The sequence below is a fragment of the Brassica oleracea genome, chromosome C2, assembly GCF_000695525.1.
Source record: "Brassica oleracea var. oleracea cultivar TO1000 chromosome C2, BOL, whole genome shotgun sequence".
Lineage (NCBI taxonomy): Eukaryota > Viridiplantae > Streptophyta > Magnoliopsida > Brassicales > Brassicaceae > Brassica > Brassica oleracea.
Window position 1 is genome coordinate 41,209,517 of NC_027749.1, and position 19,255 is coordinate 41,228,771.

The 19,255-nt window shown below is 32.0% G+C and overlaps 2 protein-coding genes and 1 long non-coding RNA gene across 3 annotated transcripts; all 3 read left to right on the plus strand.

Annotated features, from left to right (window-relative positions):
• The first annotated feature begins 11,355 nt into the window (after positions 1–11,355).
• Positions 11,356–13,344, plus strand: LOC106326272. The gene is made up of 7 exons (XR_001267188.1): positions 11,356–11,626; positions 11,816–12,056; positions 12,425–12,540; positions 12,644–12,702; positions 12,845–12,994; positions 13,082–13,169; positions 13,259–13,344. It is a non-coding gene; the product is annotated as an uncharacterized LOC106326272 (long non-coding RNA).
• A 774-nt stretch (positions 13,345–14,118) lies between these two features.
• LOC106324840 (coiled-coil domain-containing protein 97-like) lies at positions 14,119–15,616 on the plus strand. The gene is made up of 3 exons (XM_013762829.1): positions 14,119–14,430; positions 14,626–15,137; positions 15,225–15,616. Exons 1-3 carry the CDS (start codon positions 14,136–14,138, stop codon positions 15,441–15,443), a joined length of 1,026 nt encoding a protein of 341 aa, XP_013618283.1. The 5' UTR covers positions 14,119–14,135; the 3' UTR covers positions 15,444–15,616.
• Positions 15,617–16,326: 710 nt separating this feature from the next.
• On the plus strand, positions 16,327–17,581 carry LOC106324251. The gene is made up of 4 exons (XM_013762251.1): positions 16,327–16,506; positions 16,582–16,855; positions 17,046–17,136; positions 17,452–17,581. The coding sequence occupies exons 1-4, from the start codon at positions 16,327–16,329 to the stop codon at positions 17,579–17,581; spliced, it is 675 nt and encodes a 224-aa protein (XP_013617705.1).
• The last annotated feature ends 1,674 nt before the right edge of the window (positions 17,582–19,255 follow it).

Here is a 19,255-nt window from a genome sequence, read left to right on the forward strand (position 1 = left end):
TATATATATATATATATATATATATATATATATATATATATTATATCGTTTAAATTAAATTATACATCATATGAAAATACATACTTCCATTTTGATATACGCGTTGAACATATATTGAAAAGTTAATATTTTAATTTTGAAATTTTCATTGTTTTTTTAAATGATTATAAATTATTAAAACCACTAAACATTCCACATTAAAAAAATCGTTGGTTTAAAATTTTGTTACACAAATATGCAAATAATCATAAAATCATATGAGTAGAAACCTCATTTAATAAATATCCATATTAAAATTATACTATATATCTATGTTAATATCGTTTTAATTTAATTATATATCATATACGATAGATAAGATTGATTGTTTTGATTTATTTACCCTAAAATGATTGCGAATAAACAAGAGCGGTCGTTTGATTTATATGTGCACGCTAATTTATTACATAATAGTAATTTATTTCTTAGTTATTTAATATATAATTATTATTTAATTATTTCATAATATGTAGAAGAACATAAAATAAATAATAAATATAAAATATTTATTCTGCACAAGGCACGGATCTTAACCTAAGTATGTATCTCTTTAATATTATTTAAATCTTAAAAAAATTCTAAATCTTATGCCAATTCTAAATCTTATGCCAAAACTAAATAACGAAAGATGAGAATAATCTCAAAAATCAATATTTATATCACACAATAACCAAAATGAAAAACGACACAAAAATGTGAAGATAGATAGGATTGGCACGTGAACATAAACTTTTCATAATCATAATTAACTTTTAAAATTGATAAATCATGATATAAAACCGAGCTGACATAGTTTCATTGTAACCAAATAGTAGGCATGAGTGAGATTCTTCGGCCTAAACGTTAGGTTCTTATGCAATAAGTGATCTTTTGACCTGAAATATTTTAAAAATTGGGATCAGCTCATCAATAAACAAATTATGTAATTAACAAAAACAAAATTTAAGGGCCAAAAATATTAATTCGATCAAGAATATAAATTGTATTTTTCTATACAACATTTTTTAAATAATTTTTATATAAATTCACCATGCGCAAGGCGCAGGTCTTATCCTTGTATGAGAGTATTACAGGAACAATGCTTGAGAATTTGGTATTTTATATGTAATTTTCTAAAATTTATGTGTATGTGTGTTGTTTTATTATACATGAAATGTATATCATCTTTTGTTATATAATATTGTAATATTGTGTGTGCTGTATAATATATTAAAGAGAAATTTCTTTGGATAGCATTTTTAGTTTATTTTCTCAAAAATATCTCTTAAAAAGCAAAATAACAAAAAGAAGTTTTATTAAAGGGTAAAGGATGTATTTATATCCCTTGAGTTAACTAATCTAGACTTACGGTTTAGAATTAAGGAGTATGTTTTGGGGATGGAGTTTCAAATATCAAAAAATAAAAAATAAATATTAAAAGTTTCAAAATAAAAAAATGTTATTTTGATCATTTTATTTTTTGAGAACTATTTTTGTGATAAAAACTTAAAAATGGCTATTTGAGAGAATTGCCTTATATTAAATGTATGTTTTATATATATTTGTAAAGTTTTTATCCTTATTTGTAACTTTTGTTAATATCAAAAACTATAATGTAAATAAATAAACTTTTAAAGATTTTTTTGAAGATTTATGGTTGAAGTAATTAACCAGAATTTTGAAGTTTTACTGTCTTTAAAATAAAGTCTCGGGTTGGTGATGCTCTAGACATGTGTTTGTGTAACAAATATTATATTCTTTCACAATTTACTGCGAATAAAGAACATTATCCAAGACTAGTGTGTGTTATCACATGTCATGATTAATCACCTCATTCCCTTAAAATGGTGATTGTATTGTCAGAAACTCAGGTCGGATGTGACATGGTAAAATTCACCAGAATCGAGGATCTAAGAAGGTGTGTAGCAAGGACCAGACACATATGTATGGTGAGCTCGAGGCTGCCACGATGTTGGATGTGGTGAACAGGACTGAGTAGAGTATACAAGTCTCTGATACTTTTCCTTTTTTTCTGTCGTCTTGGATATAAACAAGAACAGACAAAATTCATGTTGTAAGGAGAGAAGAAAGATTGAAACTTTGTGTAAGGAAAACAAGTTAAATATTCACATGATTCTTTGTCAAGAAAACCAGAGTAAAACAAACATTAAAGAAGAGCATTGAAAAACAGAAGCATGCACGTAAGTGAAAACACTCAGAGCATGTTTAACGGGGGTTCTTAGCGGAATATAAGAAATCGTCTTTTAGTTTTTAGCTAAAAAAACTAAGAATAAGCTCTTAAATATCTTATTTAAGAAACCGATTCTTAGCTTTTTTAATTAAAAGTTAAGAAACTGTTTCTTATATTTAGTTAACAACCTCTTAGTAATAACCCCATTAAACATGTTCTAAGACTCTGTTCTCTCTCTGTATCCAAGTCTCTGATACTTCGCTGAGAAGGCAAAGATCTCGGCCTGTGGAGATTAAACGACGGCGTTTGGCTCTTGTTCCTCAGTTCTGGAGTTGAGTTTTGTGCTTTTCTTCTGTCTTTTCCTTTTCTTCTGGGTTCTTGGATTTGAACAAGAACATACAGTTCATGTCTCAAGGAGAGGAGAGAGAATAAAGATTGAAACTTTGTGTAAGGAAAAACAAATGGAACATTCACATTGATTATTTCTCGAGAAAAATTGTAGATGGGAAATGTCAAAGAGCGTGATGGTCTCTTCCTTATCTTTCACAATGGAAGACGAAGAAATCGCGTAACGGGAAATAGACGTATACGTGTGAAAGAAGAGTGATTGATTCTTGACCAATGTAAGACTTATGTCATACGATTCATACTTATTTCAAGAAAACTAGTCATAACAAATTAGTTTTATTTTTAATTATATTTCTCAATGGAGAATTATATTTTTAAAGCATATTCATTGGGGAATTCTCAATTAAAGGTTTTCATCCTTAAAGTATTAATATTTTTTATTAATGGTTATTTTTAACAGATTTTAATCATCTATAAAACAACATATGACACTCGAATTTCTAACAAATTTTGAGAGATACTTTAAAAAAAAAATTCTTATCGTGTTTTTACATTTCTTATTATCTCAAAAGTGAGATACCGTTTTAGAGAGTGAAACAAAAATTCAAGAAGGGCATTTAAAAACACAGAAGCATGCTAATTTTCCATCAGATACCCGGACGCAGTGAACAGTTCCGCGCTTTAGATAACCACACAGAGCGCCACATGAGCGAGCACCCTGAGCACCACAGTCTGCTTGTCGTAAAACCTCTCCACACATGTCTCCTTGAACCTCATTCGCCATTAGCCCTAGTGTCAAACAAACATTAAAAAAGATATAAGTATTTTCTTTGTTTGGCAGTGGAAACGTTTTTTTTTTTTCTTAGCACATGCCGTGGAAACAATACACTACTTTAACGATGGTAAAACATCAAACAAACCTAGAATAAGGATGATAAAGATAGCACAAAATATGGATTTAATCATTTTTATATGATAGCTGGAGTTCTCAAAATATAAAAAGAATGAGCGTAGTGGTAAATCATATACACACATATTTATATATCGTCATCAAGCTCATATTTCCATTTACGTATATTATCAGACTTTAAATGCAGATTTATTAAGTTGCTATATGTTTCTCGTGATGTTTTTTTTTAAAACCTAGATTTTCTGTAATTTGCAAAAAATTGCTTAGTTTGAAATTCGAACCCCAGGCCTGGGTGTATAAGCATTTAAACCTTAAACAATAGATAACGGTGCTTCCACATGTAAATATATTCTATATATACATGTAAATATATGCTATATAAACCTTGACTCGTTATGTATATATGTTATGAAAAATTCAAAAACTAAGAGTATATGCTATATATATAAATACTAGGTGTTGGCTCGCACTTTGTGCGAGTTAATATATATTTTAATAATTTTAGTTTAATATTATTTTTATATTTATGCTATTGTATTTAATTAGATATAAAAATTATTTATTGTGTTTTTTCTGTCTTTTTAACCAAATCTCAATTGTTTATTGTGTGAATTTTTTTTTCTTATTGTTTATACATGCTTCTTCTATTTAGAAATTGAATCTCAATTTAAATGAGTTTCTTTTAATATTAAAGAGTCTATTTTTTTAAAAAAAAATCTGGTTTAAGTGCAAACACACTCAATTTTTTAAAAATATCTCTATTTTATTAGTATATGTTCTTGGCCACATAGAACTATGGAGAGAACTTGAATAAAACTCAATAATACATATCACCGTGATTTTGATGATCGGTTTAAATAAATCCGATACTTGGTTTGCATACCAAGACTCAATATACATGTTATATTAAAAATTTAAATTGGTGTCATGTCATAAAAATATAACAATATTAATTAAATTAAACTCTGAAAAAATTTACATTGTGTCACAAATAGTCAATTCTAACTTAATTAAAGATATTCCTTCTGCAATGAGATATTTCAAAAGTTCAACATTCACAACTTCGCCATGATATCTAAAACACAAAACAATAGAAAGAAAAACTCGTGAACAAACATATCATAAATAAGACACAACAATAAAAATAAAATATGATATAGAAAATATACCGACTAAAAATTCATTTTCATATTGACGTCCCTATATTTCTTTAAATTCTTTGAAATCGTTATTTGTTGACTCTTTTGGAAAATCATTACAAGGTATGATTTTGGTTGTTATATAAAAATTTATCTTAAAAATCTTAGGAGTCTTTTTATATTTTATGGTATAATCACCGAAAGTGAAATTATGCAGAATAAAAGAATCTCGTTGAGATAACGTATAAAGAAAATTACCAAAAAACAAGTCACCAAATGAACATTTTTCAATAGAAGCATGAGTCGTAGTTCCTACAAATTAAATTTTAAATAAGTGACTAACACCAAATCATATAATTAATGTGAATCAAAGATGAAATAAATTAATATATTTACAACGGCATCAATACCAATTCAATTGAAACAAATTTGACCTTTTCATGATTCTAAAGTATCAACACCTTTACTCTGATTTTATAGTAATCTTTACCCGACTCAATAACTCTAATAAGAAAAAGTGAAATGGGGTTCTTTTTTCAAAAAGACAACATTTGAAAGTGTATCCTATTATTTAAAAATGAAGTTTTGTAAGTTTTGTGTGTATTCCCATCAAACATATGATGAGAATATATAATATCGTAGCATAGAGTTGGCAAATAATTATAATACATTTTTAAGATGGATATTAAGATAAAGTCGGCATCATAATTCTTTGTATTAGCATTTACATACTACTATAACTATAACACAACATAGACTAAGATAAATATCACTTATGCATTATCTATATTATCATTAAACTATATTATCATTTGCTCCGAGTGGAGCTACAATTATAAGGTCGGATGCGACATGGATGTCGTCATCAACCTCTGCAGGGCTAGGATGGACTCTTCTAACTTCCCCACAAAACAGGTCCTTTCAAAAGCGCCTTGACTTTGTGGGATCTCCCTTAATGGCAGAGGGACTGGCGCTTAGGGAAGCTGCCCTAACATGTCGAAGCTTGGGGATGCGATTTGTGCGTTTCGAGTCTGATTTTGCCCACCTTATTAAGTTCTTAAAAGCTGAGATTTAAGTTGCAGAGTTCCATTGCGTAGCGTCGGATATCCTCTCTATTGTTTCTGAATTTGACTATGTTTCTTTTGGCTTGATTCCTAGGGAGAAGAACATGATTGCTGGTTGTTTAGCAAAAAATGCTCAGCTTGTATTTGAACCATTGGTAGTTGAGGATTCTGTTAATGCTCCTAACTAACCCATCTTTTAATTAATGATATGTGTGTTTCAAAAAAAAAGATAGACTATGTTCCACGTCCAGTAACAAATATAATTTAAAATTACCAGTAACAAATATGATTTTAAAACAAAATAATAAGAATTGGTTCTAACTCGTCAAAGTTACAAAATTTATTTAAAAATTATATATCTAATTACAAATTTTGAAATAGTTATATTATTTTAATTAATAAATTAATGACTCAGAGAAAACTAATAATAAATTAATGACTTAGCTAAATCCTAATAAAAACATGAAAAATAGCAAAATTAAGTAAAATCATGGAGAACGTGACAAATAAACAAAATCAAAATAATTATATATTTAGTTACAAAGTTTATAGTTATATTATTTAAATTAATAAAGTAATTACTCAGGTAAAACTAATAATAATTTAATGACTATTGTATAACCTAATTAAAATATGATAAATAAGCAAAAGTAACTAAAATCATGGAAAACATTACACATAAGCAATATCAAAATAATTATATACCTGGTTACAAATTTTATAGTTATATTATTTAAATTAATAAATTATATACTCAGAAAAAACTATTAATAAATTAGTGACTCAGCTTAAACCTAATTAAAGCATGACAAGTAAACAAAATTACATAAAATCATGGAAATAATGACAAATAAACAAAATCACTTCATAAATAATAGTATAGATATGCACGCATTTAACTATATCTATGTCATAATGCAAGCATCTAAAATTTGAAACTTTGGGCAAGGAAAACAAGTAATATTCACACTGATTCTTTGTCTAGAAAACCAGGGAAAATTTGGAGATGGGCAAGTGACAAAGATGAAAGAGCGTGACGGTCTCTGCCTTATCTTTTAAAAAGGAAGACGAAGACGATTAGCCGAAGACTTGTGCTGTAACTGATTACTAGAATTTGACCTGCACGCCTGTGCGGTTAAATAAATCGATCACAATATTCCTAATTACGAACCTTTTAAATAACCAAAATTAAACTTGTTATAATATTGATTAATTTCGTTTTTAATATTTAGATATGGCGAGATTGTATGGTTGATATTGTTGAAAATATACATTTATTATATAAATGAAATCGATATATATATATACATATATATCTACTATAAATTAATCATGAAGCATTATAATATTTTTTTTGTAGTCACGTGACATCATGAGAATGATTCTCAGAATTTTTTAAAAAATAGGTTGGTTCATCTAAACATATATATTTTTTTATTAAACTAACTATCAAATTAATTAGTAGTGTACAAAAGAATATTCACTATTCTTTCCTTAAATAAAAACGACGAAATTACCTAATATGATTAACATATATATCACAATTAATGATTATAAATAATAAATATTTGATAACAATTTTGTTATTTTTCATACTTTTTGTTTTATTTACAGTATTAAAAGAAATTAAACAATCACTCTAAGCATATAATTTTATATTTTATATTTTTCTTATATTTTTTCTTATATTTTGAATTATTTAAAACAACTATAAATTACTAAACCAACTTCTATCTTAAGTTTAAGTATTTTGGCACACATTATTCAAATGTATATGTTATATATTATTTTTATTTTTAGATTTTGAGAAATTTAAAGTATATATGAACTTTAATTTTTTTTTGAACTAAATGGGTTATCTGAACCTAAACTCAAACCGAACCTGCAAAGATTTGAACCCACAAAGATCCGAGCGGAATAGAACCTAACCGAACCAAATGGTATCAGAATGTGAATCCCTAATCAAATGTAAAAAAAAAGGTTATTGATAAGAAAATATGTATTCTTATAACATATTTTTAAAATTCACTTCACGCAAGGTGCGGATTATCATATAGTATATATATTCCTAAAGATTTATAAAAAGGAAGGTAGTATAGGAGTGAATCACGCCTAATATATATACAAATTATTTGATTTGTTTGTTTCCTTAGCCAATTATATTTTAGGAATATGTTAGAAATTTAAATTGGTTTTCCATATTTTAGGCTGTTTGAACAATTTGTTAATTTATATTTTGATATCTAATTAGGCTTGATTTATTAATAAATCTGTGTAACTTTATCTGAAACAATATACGAACCGATTGTCTACTGAAACTTACGTTTTTTAATTATTTTATGTGTAATATATAAACAAAAATGGTTTTTATAAACCATTTTGATCTTGATCTTGGATGTGAAAACAATAAAATGTCAATGAGTCAATGTACACAGAAAACTAAATAACTCGTTTTTGGTCAATATATTATGTAAACTATATATTACGTGTAGTGAGTTAATGTATATAGAGAACCATCACAACAAAGAAGTTCCTTGCTCTGGAATCAATTACTACATCAATATCTATTTTAAACATAGTGAAAGAGAACCATGCGGAAGTCACGTTAAAAACGGTTACGTCTTTACAAAAATAATAAAACACTGTTTTAGATAGATAGTTATTATTAAGACAGTGGCATGAATTATAATTATTTAGGAAAAATCATGTTAAGTAATAAATGTACTTCAGGTTTAATAGTTTAGATATCTATCTATCTATATTATTAAAAGTGAAGTACACATTGAGATTGTTTGACAATATGGATAGTAGCTAAAAAAATAGTACTGTTTGAAAACATGGATAACAGTAAATTAGAAAAAATAAAAATGGGCTTATGCTACTAAAAAAATTAGAAGTTCATTACATTATATTAAAAAGTAATTGGTCTATGTTATTTGATATATATATTCAAATCAAAACAATAATTTAAAATTGATTTATATCAAAAATTCATTCGAAAATATACATATATTCAAAATTTGATTTTTACTAACATATTTTCAATAACTATTATAAAAATGTTTTCAATATATATAAGAAAAATACAATACAAAGTCTAATTTCAAACACCAACTTAAATTATGGTTTTTATATTTCACATTAAATTTTAAAATATAATATATGTGATTATTTATTTGATTTTACGTATAAAATATTATTAATTATAAGAAAACTTATTTGATGGTACGTATAAAATACGATTAATTATATGATAGCACATATTTTGTAATCTATGATGACACATATAGGATATATATATATATATAATAGTGATTAGGAGTGGGCGTTCGGGTTCGTTTTCTAGATTTTTTGAGATTTCGTGTTCAGTTCAGATCTTTGAGGATTTAGTTCGGATTTGGATAACCAATTTAAATAGGTTTGGTTTAAATATTTGGATAGAGAATTAATAATTATTTAATTATTTTTGGAGTTTTGAGTATATTTTAACTATTTAAGATATTTACATTTGATTATTTGTATATATTTTCAAGCATTTAAGCGAACTAAAAAGTATCATATATATTATGGATGTTTTTATATATATTAAATCTAAAAATAATTAATATATATATAAGTATATAAATCTATTTTGGATACCCAAAATACTTCGGTTCGGATCAGATTAGGTTTCAGTTCTTCAAATACCAAAATTTTGAATAATTCGGATATTTAATCAATTCCAGTTCGGATTTAGTACTACTTATTCGGATTAGGATCGGTTCGATTCTTCGAATTTGAGTTTTCTTCCCAACCCTAAATAGTGATATAAAAATCAAATAGCATTATATTTTTTTTTAAATACATCCGCACAGGTGTGCGGGTCAAAATCTAGTTGATCAATTAAAGCATATGTGTGAAAGAAGAGAATTGATTCTTTCTCAAAAAAAAAAGAAAGATGAGAATTGATTATTGATCAATGTAAGACTTATGTCACAATAACTGATTAATTGTTAAATCATGTTTTTAATTGTAATTTTAAGAAAATAAAAGTCATACTAGATTATTTTATTTTAATTATATCCCTCAATAACTGATGAATTGTTAAATCATGGTAAGGTACATAATTCTTAATTTTATATAATTGAAAAAAATATTGAGTGATTTTTAGATTTATTTCTCTGTAATGAATATAGTGTACCAAGAAATTTTCAATTTTATTTATAATTTGTAAGCATTTTTAAATGAAAACAGAAATAATAATTATCATTATATTTTTTTAATTAGTAATGCATGCATTAATAAATAATTATAAAATATTTATGTACGTATGCGCGGAGAAACATCTAGTAACTGACTAATTAATAAATCATGGGAAAAATACATTTTACAGCATATCTATTGTTTTTCAATTATAATTTTTATTCCTAAAATATTAATATTTTATAATATTAATTAATTTATAATAAAACCTACAGAATTAAAATTTTAAACAAAAACCTTGGTAATTTCTCAAATGAGATACTTTTTATTATACTTTTTTGCTCTTTCTCATATTTTTTTATTTTATCTTTAAAGTGAGATACCATTTTAGAGAGTGAAACAAAAATTCAAGAAGAAGATTTTACAAAAAAAAACAGAAGCATGCTTTTTTTTTCATTTTATCATTAAAGTGAGATACCATTTTAGAGAGTGAAACAAAAATTCAAGAAGGGCATTTAAAATAACAGAAGCACACATATTTTCCTTCGGATCCCCGAAGGCAGTGGCCGGTTCCATGCTTTAATTGACGGCACAGAGCACCACATGAGCCGGCACCACAATCTGTCTGTGGTAAAGGCTCTTTACACAGCTTTCCTAGCTGTCCTTGAATCTCATTCGCCATAAATCCTGTAAAAAAACATCATTTAAAAACATATAAGTATCAGTTTTCTTTTTTTGCAGCAGAAACAATAGATTACTTTAAAGATGGTTAAACATCAAACAAACCTAGAATTAAGATGATAAAGACAGCACAAAAAACGGACTTAGTCATTTTATATGATGATTGGAGTTTTCAATATATATATCTCTGTGTGTGTGTGTGTGTTTATGATGTGTATCACATAGTTATATATATATATTATAAAGCTGATATTCTAAGGAATATATATCATATATGATGATATAATATATGCGTGCATCAAACTTCAGATGCATATATGTTAAGTTGATATATGTTTCTCGTTATGTATATACCTTATGAAAAAGTCAAAAAACTAAGATATATGCCATATATATAATATATGCATACATCTAAAATTTGATATCTAAATATAAAAAATTCATTTATCATTATTATATATTAACATCAAAATTAAATGTAATTTTGTAGTATTCAGGCACAAAATTATGCTTGTATGTACAATCTTTATATATATAAAGTTAAGTTTCCTCACTCCTGGTGAAGCCACGTAGACGGACACGTCATAAAATCGGCTCCCGTAAGCTTGACACGTGTCACAGGCCATGAAACTCATCGTTTCATTAAGTCAAGTCTGCAATACATATGGGTTTCGTTGTGTTTTGGGCTTATATTGTCCTCCATAAACCCAGTCTAACTACGAGAAACACAAAGACGCTTAAACAACGTCGTTTTGGGAATATAAGATTCATCTCTCTCTCTTCGTCTTCAACAATTATTTTCCCTTTATAGGGTTTATGTTATTCTTCAGATTCCATAAAGTGAATGGGAGATGACTTTTAACAGCGAATATTTTGAGTGAATGTTTGTTCGTATCGTTTGGACTTTCGTTCGTGTCGTTTGGACTGAATATCTTTAAGCCATGTAAGCGAAATTGATGTTGGTGTCGTTTGGAGTGACTTGATGTTCCTCTCATCAATGACCATCTTAACTCCTTTATCCCACTAATGATTCCTCATTGAATTCAATGCATCTCCCTTCACTTTCAGTCGGTGAATCTCTGTGTATAAAAAGGTGAATCTTCATTCCCTGAACATCATCCTTCCATTCCTTACAACCCAAAATCAGTCTCCTTTAACGTTTTATGATTCTAGCTTAAGTTCTTCGATTGATGTTTCATTATTGCTCTTTGCTTTTATTTTTGGTTTGTTTGGTTATTAATTTTTGGTATATTTCTCATAAATATTTTGCAAACTATGGCAGACATCATCAGTAAACAAGACGAGATGCAGCCGTTAAAGCACCGTCCGTACAACCACCACATAAACATTCCCTGTTGAACAATATTTGTACCCAATTTCAGATCCACATCCGTCGACGCCATATCATACCGGGATCATCCTGAGAATCATGTGCAGCGACGTTACCGAAAGATAAGGCACGGCATGAGTGAACGAAAGACTGACGCCACAGCGCAGATGATAAGGATACGCCCGTAGAACGGGTATAATATTCTGCGGCTCAGATAGAGCTTACTGGCACTGGAATAACATTCTAGAAGAAACTGTTTGTAATGGTTTCCAATCTTCGCCTAAATTTTAGCTTTTTATAAGTCAATGAAAAGTTCAACTTGAAGCTCTGTTATACCTCTGCTTATAAATTATGGTTTTATAAATATTTTAATAACTAAGTGTTTATAGTTTGATGAATTGTCACTAAAGAAAATGAATTGCCTTCTGAGTGCTAATCTATTTTGTATTGTTATATGGTTTTCTCAGAAGCTCTTTATTCAACGAGCTTATAACACTATAAGGAGCTAAGCGGCAACAAACATGATTGTAACATTACTGTGTATTTTACATGTGTGGTTAGCTGATAGCATGGAGACAATGATGACAGAGATATGAAGACTAAGACTAATTAAGTATTGTGTCTGGTTATGTTTCAACACAAGATGTTACACGCAAGTACGCACCGCCTTGCTCCGGGTATGTACAATCCATCACTATACCTATGTACAGTTTTCTTTGAACATTGTTCTTGGGATGTGGCTGTGAATTCTCTCTGTTGATCCTATATGCAAAATAAAAGTGGGAGATCGCTGGCTACGCTAATGTTCCAGTCACAGAAGGAAGCTCTGCACCCTTGAAGTACGATATTTCTCTCCCCTCTTGAAGAGTAAACAATAGGAACTCATTAGTTCTTTGATATGCGACAAAGTTGAGCTGTTGTTATGTCTTAGCTCCATTTATATGTTTGTTATTTTGATCCAAGATGGGATTCCTCTTGTAGCTGATTTTGTGCACGGTTAAAAATGGGATAGGAGATGTCTCTCCTCTCTTCTGAGTATAAAGTGCAGCTGGGATTCTATTGAGAAGGTCTATGACTATCCGTGTGAAGTCACTAATTCTCGCCATCTGACCTCTGATCAGTCTTGCAATAGTAAGAATCAGAATCTTTAATCTTAAAACTCAATTTAGATTTGTCACCATGATTGTTTCTTTCATCTTAACCCATTAAACATGACAGTTCATAAGCGAGTACAGTTATGATGATTGTTACACTTGGTGGAGCTTTCTCTGCATTAGGGAATATCAATCCCCCAGCTGAATAAAATGTACAACACTCTCTGAAGCTCTAATTTAATCTTCTATCAATGAAAAAATGCAGGTTTCATGTTTTCTGGGTTTTCTCCTTTCTATGCAGATATATACTGTTGATGGGATTAACATCACTATCCAACTTAAACTAACAGGTGAGGAAAACTTCATCTTGCTCTATATCATTTAAACATTCCTGATCGCATAATAGTCTGCAGAAAGCAAGTCTCTTCTACTGTTCAAGATGATGACCTCTTTGCGCTGCTAGACTCCAATGGGAAACACACAAGATTGTTAAGTGACTTGTGCAAATTTTATAGAGAAAGCAAGAAAACTTTGATCTAAACATGGTTAAGAAGTTCCAATTTTTATTCAATTTTTTTTATTGTTGTTGGTTTTTAGGAGTGTTACCTTCATGAGTCGGTGAGCTTCATGGAAGCTGGACGGTCTGATCTATAAATATAAGAAAGGGGTTGTTCGGGTGGGGACTCAGGGAATATGCGTCGGCCATAAGCTCATGTATGAAGCCCTCAAACGTCATATTATATAACTTTAATCTTCACAGGAAAATAAAGAATTGTAGATGGAACGGGAGGAATCCATGGGTGAGATTTTCACCTGTGTCTATGGCTTGGACGATAGATGTAGACAAAGTTTTAGAACTGTCTAAATGCAAAACTTAGGTAAAATAACATAACAAATGAAAACTATCTATCGTTTTCTCTTTTAGTCTAGGTTGTTGGCAAAGCTATAAAATTTCCGATTAATAGATTTGATAACATTCAATAGTAAATGATAAAGAATAAAATTGAATTAGTAGATTATTGAGACTTTAGAGAAAAAAATAGCACCACACATTAGGATCATAATTAATTAAGTCTTAAATTTAAATTTTAAAATTAGTAAAAAAGTCTTAAGTTGTATAATTAATTATTATCCTAACATATGTATTGACACCAACGAGGTACAAGGGAGAAAGCCCAATGGGCCTTATATTTAGGTGCCAAATTAACACCGCCGAAGTCTTCTCACGAGACCAGCACGTGAGCGCGAAGATTGACACAGGTTACAGATTCCGGTATAGAGAAGCAACGGGAGAGAAGAAGAAGATGGAGGGAAGAGTACTGAAAGACGCGGCGGCGGAAGAAATTGCGGCGAGGCTTTCCTCAATCGACGACCTCTACTTCCCACGCGCCGTCCAATCAACCGCTGCATCTTCCGACCAACGTAAATCCATTCTCCTAGACCTTCTCCGTCGTGATCCCGCCGTTTTCCTTGGTAAATTCTCGATTATAACACGGACTTCTCTATATCGCTTCGGAACTGTATGAATTTAGATTGAATAAACCCTAACGCAGTTTTGATTTTCGGAAACTGAATTTTAATCGTTTGCTTTCGTTCATAGCGTTTGTGGATCATGTTTGAGTGTAGATGAAATTGCTATTGAGACTTAGCTTTTTGATTTGATTTCAGAGCGTTATGGAACGCAGCTGAGTGTAGACGAATTGCTAGCGTTTGATGCTTTGAAACATGACTACGAGGTTGATTGGCACTTGAAGAACCTGAGGAAGAAGATAAGTCCAACCTCAGAGGAGCTGAAATCGAGGTCCGTAGCTGTGAGGAATAGGAGACTGGCCTACTTGAACAAGCTTGTATCAGAAGGACAGTATTTCTCTGAGGACGCTATGAGAGACAGAGAGCCGTATCTACACCATGAGTATGTCGGGAAGTTTCAGGATTCGATGAGTAGGAACATGGCTAGGCCTGGAGAACGTTGGTCAGAGACTCTGATGAGACGGGCAGAGGAGGCTGCGTTGGTTTCTAGGATTAGAGAAGAGCAGCAGAGGTTAGGTGTTGCTGAGTGTGATTGGGTTGGTAATGAGAAGATGGAGGAGTCAGAAGAGGAATCAGAACAAGGAGTGGAAACAGAAGACGAAGAAGAAGAAGAGGAAAAGCAGACAGGAGCTAGCTCAAGCCTTGCGGAGGTAACGTGTTTCTTGCTGTGTGTGTTGGTTTATTCAATTGTGGTGCAAAACCCTCTTTTACATTTTAGCTCCTTCGATTATTTTCAGGCTGGTGGAACAGAGAACAAGCAGGGAACAGTTTTACCGCCGGAGGAGATGCAAGAGATGATGGAACAGTTCACATCTATCATGCAGCAGAAGTTCTTATCAGGAGAAGATCATGAGCATTTGGATTACACAAAGATAGACAATGACGAGAATCTTGATGATCATTGGCTTCGAGAGGTTGGCCTTGACGCTGAAGAGAAGTACTTTGGTGATGACTAATGGACACAGTCAAACTTCCTTTCTCTTTGTAAGATGTGATCTCTCCTCACTCTTTCTTTATCGAAGAAAATACTGATTGTTGGTATTAGATAGCGACAGTATCAGTATCTTATGATAAAGAGAGTGGTTTCATCTTTGGTAGGCAAGCTTATGAAAAAGTCCAAACCCCAAAACAATAACATTTGCGTGTGTGGTTTTGGTTGAGAGTCTTCAAATCTCTCTATGTATAGTCTTTACTGTTTTTTTTTTCATTGGTGGAGTCGTATTTTGTTTGAGTTGAGTGTGTGTTTTAGTCAATGTGAAGATGCAGGCTTGAGATTCCCATGAAAACGAATGTTATAAAAAGTTGATAGTGTTTTCATTCATCACAAAAAATCTATATAATAATAGGGCACTTTGTTCACTCCTGATGCGACACGTCAGCACTTTTTAAAGGGGCCGAACTTTTTTTTCCGTATAGAACTTAAGTCGCTCTGGCTATATCAACTAAAGTCTACTTGACCCAGTGGTATAACCCGCTCATAGTAAAGCTTGAGAATACGGGTTCGAAGTCCCCTGGCTTCCTTTTTTATTGGGCCAGGTAAGGTTAGCTTCTAAACTACTTGCCGTTTCCTTACGCCGTACTTGCCGTTTTTATCACATCTTTAAACTGCCTCCCGTTTATAAACCATCCAGATCCTTCCGACGTCTCTTCCCTTTCCGGCATACTCAACCACGACCACAAAATCGAACTCTTCGACTCTTCTCACGATCTTTAATTTTGAAACGGTTTCGTCTTCAATGACCCATGTGGATCCACCTATATATATGTTTGTAGATCGTATCTCTCATTTCCCCTTTTTCTCCACCTTATATTCCGATAAACACCATAGCCGCCGCAGAGATGTCTTCTTCAGCTGCTCAGATCGCTCACGCCGCCGTCGAGTACTCCACCTTCGCCTCTCTTCGACTTGGAAGGACGGTTCAGTCTGTTGTTGCTCGCCTAATCCGGTTCTGGGATTCACGCAACGTTAATAAGAACGGCGAGTTTATGGGGATTACACTGTTACTCCTCGACGAAATGGTACGTGTTCTGTATAACGTAGTTTATATAGATTTATCGGTGAAGTATTAAAGTTTGATTTTTATTTTGTTACAGGATTCGGTTATTCACGCTTTCATCCCTGCGAATCGGGCGAGTCATTACCGACCATCGTTAAAAGCTGGCTGTATTGTCAGGTTGGAGCGTTTTGAAGTTGCACAGGTTGCCCACATGTACAAGGTGACGGAGCATCAGTTCTTGATTCATTTCCTACCGTCTACACGCCTTGGTGAGGTCCACACAGACGCCCCTGTAATCAAGTCTGAAAGGTTCATGATGAGGCGTTATGACCAACTTCAAGTGCTAGCAAACACCAACCTAGAGCTCCCAGGTCTGTTTTCAGTCTTTTGTGTATATAGATTTCCACTCAACACTGTCTTGTCGTGAGTCTGTTGCTTAAATAATGTGTGAAAACTCGCCTCCCACCCAACTATGTTTAGTTTTCTTTGCTGTGTTTTGATTCTTTTGTTTGTTTGTGGTCAGATGTTCTATTTTTGAGACTTTTGTTTGTTTGTGGTCAGATGTTGTTGGTGAAATCCGATCTGTCCAGGGGTCTGATCTGAGCAACGATTCTGCCACCACCAGAGTTGTGGTTCGCTTCTTGATTGAGCCGTAAGCAACTTTTCACTTTCTCTGGCTTATGGGTTATGATCTCAGGCTGTTTTGTAATGCTTACTATAGGTTATCTGTTAAATAGCACTTGATTTGAAGCTACTGCGTTATGACTTAGTAGTTAATTGTTAGAGGTTTTTTCCTGTGTAGTTTACAGTTACTTTTAGACACAACCTACTGTATTCTATATAGATTTGCTGTGAAAAAACTTTGGCGTAAATCATGGCTACAGAACACACCTTTATTGCTTATTAGTTACTCGCTGTCTGGTGCTTCTGTGGTTTTTAAACTGATTATATTCTGCTTGCGACACAGGAATGTAACTGTGTACCTAACTTTGTGGGATGAGGCTGCATCGACCTTCAGGGGCCTCTTGAAATCAGGGGATAAATCCAAGGCTGTAATGTTGGTAACCACGGTTAATCCAAAACTCTTTGGAGGTTAGGACCCTCTGCTTTCTGATTCATCCTAAATCCTCTTTTTTTTTTGTGCAATATATACAGTTTTAGTTGACATGTAATTTAAATTGGCTAGGTAATCTGTATCTAAACTCCACGCAAGGAACAACGTTCTTTTTTGACCCCAAACTCCCAGAAATAACAGAGTTCCTGATACAGAAGAATCTGTATTACAAACCGATAAATCCGAATAGACGTTCCTAAAACACCTATCGGTAGCTCAATTGCAAAAGACCCCGATCTAGAACGATCTTTTCCAGGTTTGAACCAAAAGTAGAATTACAGAAAGATTCTTAACAAAGAACCCTAAAAGGAAGAAGAAGACCCTTAACAAACTCTCATATTTTTCTTGATGAATGAAGAAGACGACGCAAAGTCCATTTTATTCTGTAACAAGCTTTCTCTTCCAATCACACGAAGCCACGTGTCGTGTACACCATAATCCTCCTTATCCAATCTGCTACTGCCACGTACTGACCTCTATTTATCTGTAACAAATCTCCCCCTTCTAAGTCTCCAGTCAGACACCAAAACTTGCTGTAGCATCAAGTGTTTCTGAAGATTAACATCAGGAACCAACGTCATATTGTCCGAAGACAAATCTGCATATAACACTTGATCTTGACTCACTGCCCTCCTGTGCACCGTATCAACAAGACCAATCAACCTCTCTGGCTCTTTCTGGTTAAGACTTGTCACTGGAATTGAAATCCAACAGCTCACAACTTCATCACTGTTATCGGGCCCAACGTTTTCAGTGAGCATCATATGCTCGTCATAGCTTCCTTCTAGTTGAGAAAATGTAGACTCCACATCTTGAATTCCTCCATATCTTACTGAAGCAGATCTTGCAATGTCATATCTTCGTCCTGCTTCCTGTAAAACAAACATGAGCTCTTCTCTCATCTATTTAAGCCTTTGAATCACATCAAACCTCTCTTTCTTCTTACTGCACTTCATCATGAGAGACAGGTTTCTCATGGAATACTTTTGTTTATAGTTGAACCATAGAACAGCCCCATGAATATTTTGCACCCCGGAGCATCTATCACTCACAGTATTCGCCTTCTGCAACCTGTCAGCAAGATCACTGAACCTCTTCTCGTTCTGTCCCAGATTTGTTACTGAAATCACGAGCTTGTGTTGTTCAATTTTTTGCCTGGTTCCTGTTAACTTCTTTCGTTTGAACTTGAACTTCCAGCACTTAAGTTGCTTCATGTGTTTCTCACTACTTGTAGCTCTTAGAGACTTTCGATCATACATTTGGTGTGCATTACCTATGCTCTCCGTATCTGACAGACTCTTAGAGAACTCATCCCTTACCCTCACTGAATCCATTAGATTCCTTGAACTAAAGAGCCAAGCCACATCAAAACACTCAATGTTCTTCACCAAATCAATCTGGTTCGCAGTTATCCTATTCATACTGCAGCTTTTGAACAAAATTTCACCATAATCAGACTTTGTTGAAGAAACCAGTACCTGAGACTTTGGAATCGCTTCCCTTGGATGAACACCATCAGTTTCCAGAACTGAATTAATCTCTTCAAGCAAAATCTTATCTTGAATCGAACAAACCACTTCCATCTCCTGATCCACATTAGTCTTAGTTGCATTTAGCGCAGATTCTTCTTGATGCAGCTCGTTTGGTTCAAGATTCA

Bases quoted from the DNA above. Each gene is read 5' to 3' on its own strand.
- LOC106324840 (XM_013762829.1), top strand. From the start codon at position 14,136: ATGGGCCTTATATTTAGGTGCCAAATTAACACCGCCGAAGTCTTCTCA. The intron at 14,431-14,625 runs GTAAATTCTCGA...ATTTGATTTCAG, and splicing joins TGATCCCGCCGTTTTCCTTG to AGCGTTATGGAACGCAGCTG. The intron at 15,138-15,224 runs GTAACGTGTTTC...GATTATTTTCAG, and splicing joins CTAGCTCAAGCCTTGCGGAG to GCTGGTGGAACAGAGAACAA.
- LOC106324251 (XM_013762251.1), top strand. From the start codon at position 16,327: ATGTCTTCTTCAGCTGCTCAGATCGCTCACGCCGCCGTCGAGTACTCC. The intron at 16,507-16,581 runs GTACGTGTTCTG...ATTTTGTTACAG, and splicing joins TGTTACTCCTCGACGAAATG to GATTCGGTTATTCACGCTTT. The intron at 16,856-17,045 runs GTCTGTTTTCAG...GTTTGTGGTCAG, and splicing joins CACCAACCTAGAGCTCCCAG to ATGTTGTTGGTGAAATCCGA.